We start from the raw sequence: 12465 nt of genomic DNA, 5'->3' as shown, positions 1-12465 counted from the left end.
TGGAGTCATTGCGCCACTTGATTCATCCTTGATATTGTGGTGCATAAAGCACTTCTTTGTTGAAATTTTTCTGTCACCCTTGTTCCTATATATTCAATAGCTTCGTCCCCTTCTAGCCTAGCACCTAGAGCTGTAGTTCTAAATTTCTGCTCTAGCCTCGTCTCATTTCTCATGGAATTTAGATGGTTCCAAAATTTCGCAGCTGCCTGTCTATCTTTTTATGTACTTCTGCCACCCACTGAGCTCCCTTTCTTCAAATCTTTTCATTGATCAAAAGGGATGCATCTCATCTACAGCTTAGAAAGATTTCCCATTTTCTTTTAACATCATCTGTCGGTTCACCCCGCTGCTTAGCATGTCTGTGTTCCCTAGAGGCTTCCTGACGTTTTGCTATGGCTCTCCTAACTTCCTCATCCCACCAACTTTTGGGTTTGTGTCTTCTTTTCCGGGGTGACTTGTCACGCGTCTTAGCAAGCTCTATCTCAAAGAGTCTAATTAGATTCGTGTCTGTCCACACTGTCTTATTATCCTCCGTGATTACTTTTTCAATTTGTTTAGTGGCTATTTCAATTTGCCTTTCTGGATAAAAATTTTCCTGTAGTTGCTCATCTTGTCTCCTTCCCACTTTCACTGCTCTTCCAAAACTTAGCTTGATACCTTTGTGATCACTACCCCCAGACTTCTGGAGCCACCTTCATCAATGTGCATTCCCCTGAGCTTATCATACATCCTAAGTGACATCAGTGCGTAATCTATCGTCGGCTGTAGCCTTTCTACCTCCCATATTATTTGCCCTTCACACTTCTCGGTACTGCTGCAAATGATCAAATCAAGACTTTCACACATATCCATGATCATTTTGTCTGTCGGGTCGGTATACCCATCTATATCTTCTATGTGTGCATTCATATCTCCTAGTATATTTATCTCGCACTCTCCGCCTAACTCCTCAATGTCCTTTGATATGCGCTCTACCATAGCCTTGTTTTCCTCTCTGGCCTAGGCTCCCGCCCACAAGTGCACGAAACCAAGGAGTGTCATTTGCCCTGCCGATTTCCCTTTTAGCCATAAATGTTCCCTGCACTCCTGCTTGACCCTCTGCCAGTCTGTACTTTTATGGATGAATGCCCCAATACCATCCCCCTTACTGCTGCCTTCTGCTCTATTACAATATTCCCACGCGTAGTCCGAATTGTTAGGATGTTGTTCCATGTCCATGAGGTGTGTTTCTACAAAACCGTATACCATCGGCCTCTCCTCCCTTAGCTGTTCTTCTATCTCTTCCCACTTCAGCCTGTTCCAACCACCCTGCATGCACCCTATGTCTGAATTGGCTCGGCCCTCGTGGCTACGTCTATTTCTGCCCCGGACTCTACCTATCTTAGATACTGGTACCACTTTGGAATCGTGTCTGTTCTTACCACCTGTCAAAGAGTCTGCCTGGCTGTTTTCCTCGTTACTAGCTATCCTGCACCCTGAATGGCCCGCCCGCTTGCCCCCCAAAAAAGCTACTGCGCGTCCTGCAAGTCGCCAAACCACCTCATGACCTAGCCGCCCATCGAAGTGAATTCTGTCTCGTTCAAAACCACCCCACCTATGCACCTCTCCGTTTATTTCCACCACCTCAAAGCCTTTCTCTCGACTCATCCGCCATATCTCTTGGTTCGCGTTGACAACCGCTTTTTGCAGGTTGCTATCACGCACCGGTACCTCCGGTATTGTGCATATCGCTACCTGTACCTGAGGAGAAGTAGCGCGCATGTCATCGACGCCTTTTGCCAGTGTGGTTGCTAGTCCTCCTGTACCTTCATTTAAGACATCGTTTAAACCGCCTGAAATTATCACGAGGTTTCGTCTATCAGCTGTAGTTTTGAGTTTTGCGCTCGCTTGCCTCGTGACTGCTTGAAGGACAAATACAGACAATGCCACCTAGTGAGCAATTCATTGACTAGAGCTAGCTGCATAAATACTTCAGAGGCAGGAACGACCCACACCGTAAGGAGCCTCGCCCCTAAAAATGTTGCAGGGCCCTTTTTATACTAACGGCCATCTGCAAACTATGCACACTCAGAAGACGTCAAAATTTTCGGACGTTTGAATATTTTAACGTCACTAAACTTCACTCTGTTCTTCTGCATCCTACTTCACGTGTTTTCATTTCAATATAGTTCCACCGTAGGATAATGTTAGCATACACACGTTGAGTAACAACACGTGCAGAAAGTCGAAGACCGCTTGATAGGAATGTGCTGGTCAAGTAAAGAAGACCTTGCTAGACAACTGCAGAAAAAGTTCCAAAATAAGATATAAAATTTAACAGTATTACTTATGAGCTTCGTAGAATTTTTTCGTTAGCACCGTCTTGACCTAAGTACTTTGAGGAGCTTAGAACTATTAACAATTGTTTATCTTTGTTGTCATATTGATAAAAACAGTTATACTACTATATACGTACGTGAACAAAGATATATATAGTTCCTGGCCTCGCATTACAAACAATAAGACAAGCCATATTCCTGCTTCATATCTCAACCAAATTAAACATGGCCGGATATTCCCGGATCATGTGCTGTAAGTTTTTCACACAGTACAAGAAATTTATGAACACTGTTCATTTTAGTAAAATATTGAAAACATGGTGTTTCTAAGCAAAAACGGTTGCCGACATCAGGACGGCCAGCATACTTTAACTCATAATACTCCACATTAGACCATATTCATGCTATTGATCAGGTGATAGAGAGATTCGCTGAATAACACTAACCACTATACATAGCCATCATAGATTACGAGACAGCGTTTGACTTAGTCGAGACATCAGCAGTGAAGGAGACACTACGGAATCAGGGCATCGACAAACCCTACAGAAACATACTGGAAGAAACCTGCAGTGAATCCACAACCACCATAGTTCTCCATGAAGCAAAAGCGACAGAATCTCAACAAATAAGGGCGTAAGGCGGGGAAACACGATTTCTCAGATGCTAGTCACCGCTTGTACACATGAGGTTTTCAGGGCCCTTGATTGGGAAGAGTTAGGGACAAAAGTTAATGAAGAATATCTTAGTAACCTGCAATTTACTGAAGATATTGCCTTGATAAGTAGCTTAGGAGACGAATTACAGCTCATGGTCACTAAACTGGAGACGGAAATTTAAAGAATTTGTCTGAAAATAATATGCATTGAACTAAAGTAGAGCGCAACGGTTTCGGCAGAAAACAGCGCTTTGCGATAGGTGGAGAGACCATGGAAATTGTAAAAGAACATGTCTACTTAGGACAGGTATGTGATCGCGCAGCCAGACGACGAGAGAGAAATAACTAGACAAACCCCATTCGGCACGCATTCTAAATTATCCATGATAATCTGTCACTAACCCTCAAGAGGAAGGTATATAACAGCTGAATCTTGCCGGTACTTACCTACGGAGCAGAAAACTGGAGGATCAGAGAGAGGGTTTGGCTGATATCGGAATACGACGCAGAGAGCGATCGAAAAGAAAATGATAGGTGTAACTATAGGAGACAAGACAGCAGAGCGGGTCAGGGAACGAACCGGGGTTAAGAATATCATAGCAGAAATAAAGGAGAAGAAATGCACACAGGCGGCCATGTAGCGAATAGGCCGGATAACCGCTGGTTGTTAAGGGTAACCGACTGGATTTCCAGAGAAGCCACACGCACGAAAGAAAGAGAGAAAGCTAGGAGGGCCTATGAGTTCAAAATGTTCGCAGGTATAGCCTGGCAGGCAGAAACCACAAGACCAGATTGATTGGCAGAACACGGGAGAGACCTTTGCCCTGCAGTGGACGTAGTCAGGCTGATGATCATGAACCAGGCAGCAACACTTCGCAAAGCCAACGCGAGGTGTAAGCGCCATGCCACAAGTTTTTAGGGGCGAAGCTCCTTAGGGCGTGGGCTGTGCGTCCCCTGTAGCCTGTATGTAGCCACCTCTAGTTTAGTTCTTGCAGTGTTCACTAGATGGCGGTACCGTTCCCTGTATGTAGCCACCTCTAGTTTAGTTCTTGCAGTGTTCACTAGATGGCGGTACCGTCTCCTGTATGTGGCCACCTCTCGTTTAGTTCTTGTAGTGTTTACTAGATGGTGCTACTTGTAGCTGATGATGAAAAGATGCAAGATGTTATAAACTAGAAAGCGGTACTTGTAGTTTATGAAAGACGCGAGATCTTATAAAATAGGAATGATGTCACATATGGCGCGTGTCATTGGTTGAAGGCAATCGTTCGATTTAGTGCGGCAACGTACGCTAGGGGGAGTGATGTAATAAAATCGAGTGGGCAAAATGTACAGAGGATTCATGGTTTACCAGGTTTACCTCCGGAGCTTCGCCCACTCATCATCATTCACTTCGTGGATATGGCGGAATTTTTTTTTTCAAATGTGGTGTGTCCTTTGGTTTTATGACATCATAAGCCGGCGTGTACTTGCGCATTCAATTTTATTCTGAACACCTTCAACAGTAGCTCACATTGTTAGTCTCGTGTGCCCAATCTTATCGAGCGTGATACGTGGTATGTGCGGTGCGAAATGAAGAGCAATATTAGAACCAGAATATTTAATAAACCGTGAATCATGTTTCAGAATAGTGAAAGTTCTGCGGGCGGAATCTCAGATCACTTACTAGGGCCACCAGGAAATCATAAATGAGGTGAGAGTATGGGACAGTGTTTATGAGGCTTGAAAGAAAAAGAAAGAAACAGGTTGAAATAAAGATGAGCAGAACGACTGAAGTGCCATCAGACTTCGCATGATAAACACTAGTATTGGCTTGATCACTCCATTTATCAACTGTGAAATCGCGAAGTGCCACCATGATAACCTTTGTGCTTTTTAAAACGCTTGCCGGGTGTGCCGTAGATTGCGTAAATCTCTTTACACCTTATACCCTTGAGAATCCGTTATGTTACCTGAGGTCGTAACGAAATGCGCGATAAACGATTTCCCGCAACGTTGGTGGTGAAAACAGTTATACCTTACGAAGACTATGTCATGCATTCAGAATGATACAAAATGGGTGGCAAGCGAGCGAACATAAAATCTGTTTCAATAATACGCTATTGGTTGAAGACAGAGAGATGCGTCGATTCTTACTTCCTGGTTCGGTAACGGAATACATAATGTTCGAATCGACCTTGCAACGTGCGAGTTTATTTCAGCTTCCCTTACTTTGCAATTCGTACACAAAAGCCAAGAAAACGTACCGCTCCAGGCATGTTCTTTGTGCACAGCAGACGAGCGTAGTTTGGTTGCTTCAAGTAGCGGAGGCGCGTCAGACATAATGCTAGTCCTGTCGCGACAATACTACTAGCCTTGGCCCATGACAATGACCTCTGCAACATGGAGCCTTCGGGTATTGGTGTCAAAGGGACCAACGTCTGGCCAGAACGCGTGCATAGATAGATCCTGGTGGGAATTAAAAAACCGGGAACTCCGGTGACCTCTTAAATCATCTTTTTCGCGATATAAAGATGATTTACACTCTTTAAAGGACCTCTCACCAGGTTGGAGGGTTTAGAGTTGACATGTGCAACGCATACACTGTGCGCTAACAATCATGTCTACCAATATTTGCAACGCTGTGCGCCGTGAAAAAAAAAGGTAAATTAAAAAAAATTAAACTGAATGCTGCTACCTTGAATATCGCGGGAGCACACTGAGGGGACGACGTACCACTACGTATTTATTCGGGCATTGACTTTGCTCCTCTATGTAGACATCAGTCTTTTGACACCACTCAGAGTAGAACATGACAGTGTGAGAATCATTGATTTGATTGATTTGTGGGGTTTAACTTCCCAAAACCACCATATGATAATGAGAGACGCCGTAGTGGAGGGCTCCGGAAATTTTGATCACCTGGGGTTCTTTAACGTGCACCCAAATCTGAGCACACGGGCCTACGACATTTCCGCCTCTATCGGAAATGCAGCCGCCGCAGACGGGATTTGAACCCGCGACCTGCGGGTCAGCAGCCGAGTACCTTAGCCTCTAGACCGCCGCGGCGGGGCACAGTGTGAAAATCATTCAAGGCTACATGTGTAAGTTGTGCAATCTGTTGCCTGAACATACGAATAAAAGTCGTGTATGTTTATATTTTTTTTTACTGCGAATCACTGCGAGATGCGAGACTAATGTGCTTCTGCTTCTCGTGCTTTCGCGTTTTCGTCGTCTCCGCGTAGTGCAGGTGTCATGTCGGCTGCTCGGACAACGCTTGGCGCGTTTTGGGGCCATCGTCTTTCACAGCAGTTGTAGTGGCGCGCATACGACAAAAGTGCACGCATGCGAAGAAAACTGCCACGCGCAAGCATAAAGCGCTGTCGCACTCACCTCTCACTGTTTGCGTCACCTGTTTGCCTACATCAGAGACACTGAAGGTCGATGAAGTTTGATTATTATTGTTTGACAGTGGTTTACCCATCGCCATTCCCTTACTCGTCACCATCGCCAGTGACCGGCAAGCTTTTGATTGCGACAAAAAGATGGCGCCATAAATACTGGTTGTCATTTCTCCTAAGTACGGCAGACATATAAAGAGGTTGTCCTTACTAAGACGGAAAGCTTCCTGTCAGCTCACCGAGTTCTCTCGACTCGCTCAAAGACGTTCTGCTATACATATTGGCAAGCGACCAACGCGCTTCTGCCGTGGGATAAGAACGATCGTGCTGTTCAAGTACACTCACGGGAACGCCTAAAATATGTCATGCATACCTTAGGATAATCGTGAGATGGCCGGCAAACCGTAACCCCCGACGACCTTGGACGTACATTGTGTACGCGGGATGAGGAAAGGGGGAAATGTCTTTCCCAGAATGAGTCCGGAACCCGGTGGTACACTCTTCGGCATATTCATCGGGGTGTGTGCTAAACTACATGCGAAAGAAAAATGTTCCCATTAGCGAATGCGGCAGCAGAAGCCCGTCGATACCGTTATACGACCGCTTCCGATGATTCAAAAGTGACCGACGCATTCCGATGCCGAGCACGTTTACGACCGGAGAAGCCCACCTAACAGTCACTGTGTAAATGAGCCGCGCCGTGTTCAGCCGAGCGACGAAATCGGATCGAACAGCAGCAAGCATGACCTTGACGTGCATCCACTCAACAACTCCCTCCTCCACAACTCCCTCTCCCCTCTTCGTCCTGCCTTGTTAGTCAAGAGGACCATCCGGAAGTCGGCCAGAAGGGAGAGGCTTGTTGGGCATAACACGGACAGATGGAACGCAGCAGCGTTGCGTGAATAGAAGATGGCGCAATGGCGAGCTTGTTTTCTTCGGTAATAACGTAAACCCCTTCGTCACGCAGCAGCTGGCAGTCATAGACCATGCGCCACCTCCACAAAACAACTCGAGTGGTTTGGTTACCTTCGCCGTTTGATCAGTCGAGTACGCGCCGAGTTGGAAGAGAACAACTGCAGATTATAACCCTAATTTTCCACGAAGCGTCGGTTTTCACTCGGTTATGTGCCTCTAGCCTTCTCACACAACAAAACGTCCGGTTAAGCCTGCACGTAGAATGCGAGAAGTGTTGAAATACAGCTCTGACACACACACACACACACACACACACACACACACACACACACACACACACACACACACACACACACACACACACACGCTGTGCCCCTCTCCCTCGCCTTTTTAGGCTTATGCATCTTCGGGTGAAACACCAGTGTCGGTGGCGACAGCGACGCGAGGAATAGCGTGGGGTGGTCGATTACCATAGGAGCAGCCATCTCTTTTAAAGTCAAGACAGACAGACTCGCATAAACACACACACGCTGCCTGGGCAGAACGCTTATCTCACTCGCAAGAGTGAGAGAAGGAAACGGCCAGGACTACAAGCAGCGCGTTCATCTTCCTTCGGCAGACACGTCCAAGTGCATCTTGCATTGAGAGAGAGAGAGGATGTTCGCGCCAAGCCGGGTCGTCCGCGGCAGGGTCTTTGAGAAAGTGTGTCGATGCGTCATCACAAGGGACGCCTCCGCGTCACCGTCACCGGAAGGGTATATAAGAGCATCGTCCAAGCCCGAAAGCTGGCCGCCAAACACACAGAAAGAACTCATCTCTTCCTCGGCTTAAGTATATTAGAAACCCATCGCCGGCCACTTCTGTACGGATTTCCGCTCCTTCGCTTCGGAGGACGTTCAAAAAAACGAGTTCGGGATCAAGCTTGAACAAGAAAAGATGCACTTTCTGGTGAGTATTTATGGGATGCACGTGCGGCCAGGCCTGGAGGCTACGTCTCTCGGTGCGGTTTGGGGTGATTGGTGACGGGTTTTAATATTTCGTTGCAAGAATATGCCTGTTCGGTAAACATGCAGAGACAAGCTACTTCAGGGACTCGGATGGCCGCGGAGTGGAACGTTGCTGCTTAGACTGTAGTTCTTCGACCAATTTCTTCGTTGGTTGTATGGCAGTCAGGAAATGGTAGAGCATTAAGGTGGCGGAAGCTTCTGGGCCAATACCACAATGTCTGCATTTGACGAGAAGGGCGTAATAGGTTTATTAAACTAGAAAACAGCACTTCTTTTTTTTGTAAAACAAAATGAGGCAAATGAAAAGCTCACGTGGCTAGGCAGATAGAGCAAGGTTTGCGCATGCTTGCGGGAATGCCGCTTAAGACGTTGCAAGTGCCGTAATATTAGTATTAGAAACATCTGTAGTTGGCCTGAGTACCGACCATTGCACCAGCCTCTGAGGGCATTCAAACACCTTTTTGAAGTTTAATAATAATAATCATGAGGTTTGACGTTCCAAAACCGCAATATGATTATGAGGGACGCCACAGAGAAGGGCTCCAAATATTTTGATCACCCGCGATTCTTTAGCAAATCTACATACAGAGGTCTCAAGCATTTACGTCTCCATCAAAAGTGTGGCCGCCGCGACCGGGATTCGAAACCGCGACTTTCGAATCAACAGTCGAACGCCATAACCATTCGGTTACCGAGGCGGGTGGGATACGAAGTTCGGGATCAAGTTTTGACAAGATGAGATGCAACTTGTCGAGAGTATTATATGGGCTGCACGTGTGACCGGCCCGGCGGCTATAGCTCTCGGCAGCGACGTGGTTCCTTGATGACCGGTTTTCAATTTCTACAGGACGGATATGCTTGGTTGGTAAACATGCAGACCCGGCTGCTTGGGCGGCTGTCCATAGCGGGTGGTGCGTTCTATTTTATGTGGTTAAACTAGTACTGTCGCTTAGCCTCTAGATCTTTAACCAATTTGGTCGCTACGTGCATGAAATTCAAGCGATGTTACGGCACTGAGATTGAGAACACATTTAAATTCCTCCTCGAGGCTTGAAGTTGGTGTGGAATTCGAGATTAATGTCGAACAGAATGTACCGTTAATGAACGGTGCGAGTGGTGATGTAGCTTGATTGCCCTTTCGAGAAACCAGGCTGGTACGTTGCAAGCTGTGCAGTTTTTTTCGAGACAACTAGTCGTTGATGACATAAAGTAACGGCACTTCAGACGTCAGGACTGAACGCCGCAGCATACTCCCGGAATCAGAATAAGCGGACTTTACGATGACAATTTTCAAATATACAGGCAGATGTGACCCATGGGATTACGTAGAAGAAATGAAACATTGAGTTTTCATTACGATGGCCAGTGTGTATATATATATATATACTTTGCTTCTGCATCGCTACTAATTTTTAAGCCAAATGCACGAGTGTTTTCTAAAGATTCCATATTCATAACACTTAAAACCATTCGCCTTTGTTATTTTTAAAGGGTTAGGACAAGTACGCAGTAGAAAAAAAAAGTCGAACTAGTAATAATTCATGCCAGAAAACTGAACATTCACTGTGAAGATGTAGTACTAGGAAGAGCCTGTTGTATTAAGATTTCACCCATGAGTGCTAAGTTATATCGACGAGATTTACTTCTCGATGCCGTCTTTTGTGACTCACTGTCGGCGTCCTTAATTCGCCGCTTCTAACTCGATGCATTCTCGTTTTCATCCAGGCAGTACCAGTTCTTCTAGGCCTTCTGAGCAGCACCTTTGCCGCCTACAATCACGGCGCCGGTGTCTCACTTCATGGTGCCCCAGCGGTAGCAGCCGTGCGGCCAGCCACTTACACAGTCACTACGGCTGCTCCGGCTGTCACTAGACTGGGATACGGCGCCGGACTGGGATCGGGAGTCGGCCTCGGCTACGGCGTCAGCCAGAGGGTCGTCAGCGGCGTTCCCGCCACCGCTACGTATGTCCAGCAGGCTCCGACCGTGTCTTACCGGGGATACGGTCTCGGATACGGCAGCGGTCTCGGATACGGCAGTGGTCTCGGCTACGGCAGTGGTCCCGGCTACGGCGGGCTGCGCTATGGAAGTGGCGGCGTCACCACGATATCCGCTCCGGCTGTCTCTCAAGTGCGCCGCTTGTCCTACTCGGCGCCCCTGGTTTCCACCGCACCGGCGGCCGTCAGCTATTCCGCTCCCGCCTCCGTGACGACCATCCACAGCGCCGCTCCCACCGTAGCCGTCAGGCCTGCTGTCAGCTATGCCACGGCGCCTGCCGTGACCGCTTACCGCACGGCTGCGGTTGCTGCACCCGTCGCCACTTTCGGGGCTGGTCTGGGCTTCGGACACACGGTGACCGCGACACCTGCGGGCTATTCGACTCTCGGCCGGTACAGCTACGCAGCTCCAGCCGTTGCTGCCGTCAGGCCTACCGTGAGCTTCGCTACGGGTCCCACTTTGACAGCCACGCGTCCAGCTTCAGTTAGTTACGCAGCTCCTGTCGTAACGGCCGTGAGACCAGCCGTCAGCTACGCGACAGCGCCTGCAGTTGCCGCCGTTAGACCCGCCGTGAGCTATTCCTCCGGGCCTGCTCTGAGCTACACCACGGGTCCTGCTGTCAGTTACTCCACCGGGCCTGCCGTTACCACATCCTACCGCTCCACCGCGATCCAAGCGCCCGTCACCACTTTCGGTGCCGGCCTGGGGCTTGGCACAACATTCGGTCAGTCGTTGTTGTCTCCCGGCTACACTGGCGGGAGGTCAGCGGTGAGCTACTCCACTCCTGGTGGCTCGGTGACAACTGTTCATCACGCTGCACCCGCTGTCGCAGCCGTGAGACCAGCCGCCGTCAGCTACTCGGTCTCTCCAGCCGTCACAACTGTAAGGCCCGCTGTCAGCGTTGCTGCCGCCCCTGCTGTCACCGCCGTCCGACCAGCGGTCAGTTACACCACCACGCAAGCCGTCAGGCCTGCCGTCTCGGTCAGCTACTCCACTGCCCCGGCCGTCGCGGCAATTAGGCCGGCCGTCAGCTATACCACAGCACCAGCCGTCGCCGCTGTCCGGCCAGCAACCCTGAGCTACGCCACGGCGCCCGCCTATACCACATCTTACCGCACAGCAACCCTTCAGGCACCCCTGACCACATACGGCGCCGGGCTCGGCCCCACCGTAAGCGCTCCTGCCGTCTCGTACACCACTGGTACACCAGGCATTGCCTACCGCACCGCCGCCTATGCGGCTCCCGTGTCCATGTATGGAGCCGGTCTCGGCATCGGCCACACCATCGCATCGCCCGCCCTGAGCCAGCAGTTCCGCACGGTCTCCTACTCCGCGCCCGTAGTGGGGGGATACACAACTACGGCGGCAGCTCCTGCATCCGTTAGCTATGGTGTTGGAGGACTTCGCACCGGATACGCGTCCTACGCTGGCGCCCCGACCGTGGTCCAACAGTTGGCTGGACCAGCCACCTCCTATGTAACCGGCGCGGGATATGGCACTGCGCATGCCGGTCTCGTCGGTCAGGGCCTCCAGTACAGGACACTGGTTTCTGGAGGTGGCGTCGGAGGTGGTCTGGGCTACGGTACCTACAGCGTCTACGGTGCCGGAGCACCCCACCTCAAGGTAATCAGCCCCGCTAAGAAGAAGTGAAGTGTTGCGATTGTTTCCCTTGAACCATGGAAGACCTGGACACGACTCTAAGCTGTCAACGGTTGTGAAAAACGAAGCCGAGCGGTATTTATTTCGACATGCCACACGCAGGAAGACAGATGTGTGTGCCTTCGTTGGAACTGCGGCCGCGCTTTGGTAATGGGAGATGCTCTGTGCGCGTGCACTCAGAGCACGTGATGAATAAAGTGATTGAAAAGGCTGCTGATTTCTTTCGATTCACTTATAAAACAGACGTCTATTTGGGAATTCCAAATATTTGGTAGTTTTCGTTGGTGCGTTCGTCAGAAGAGCTATTTGAGGTGTTCGCAAAAACTAATGGCTAAAAACGACAATCATCGAGATATTTTCTTGAAATGCAGTAGTAGAAGGTGTAATTTTACAAAGAAGCGACTGAAACCTACTTGAAGCAGTGTTCCGACAAGCTACTCGTAAGACAGTTCATGGGAATTGGTCAGGGGTTTTCTTAAGTCCACGGGGCAAAGGCTAGACTCCGAAATATGTTTAAGCAGTATTAAGTATAA

At 48.9% G+C, this 12465-nt stretch overlaps 1 protein-coding gene across 1 annotated transcript; it reads left to right on the top strand.

Annotated features, from left to right (window-relative positions):
- The first annotated feature begins 8055 nt into the window (after window positions 1-8055).
- LOC119179408 (uncharacterized) lies at window positions 8056-12143 on the top strand. Its single transcript, XM_075868657.1, has 2 exons — window positions 8056-8219; window positions 10004-12143. The coding sequence occupies exons 1-2, from the start codon at window positions 8208-8210 to the stop codon at window positions 11921-11923; spliced, it is 1932 nt and encodes a 643-aa protein (XP_075724772.1). The 5' UTR covers window positions 8056-8207; the 3' UTR covers window positions 11924-12143.
- The last annotated feature ends 322 nt before the right edge of the window (window positions 12144-12465 follow it).

This window comes from Rhipicephalus microplus, chromosome 7 (genome assembly GCF_043290135.1).
Source record: "Rhipicephalus microplus isolate Deutch F79 chromosome 7, USDA_Rmic, whole genome shotgun sequence".
NCBI classification, from domain to species: domain Eukaryota; kingdom Metazoa; phylum Arthropoda; class Arachnida; order Ixodida; family Ixodidae; genus Rhipicephalus; species Rhipicephalus microplus.
The sequence above is the reverse complement of the archived record's forward strand: the minus strand, read 5'-3'. Positions and strand labels throughout refer to the sequence as shown.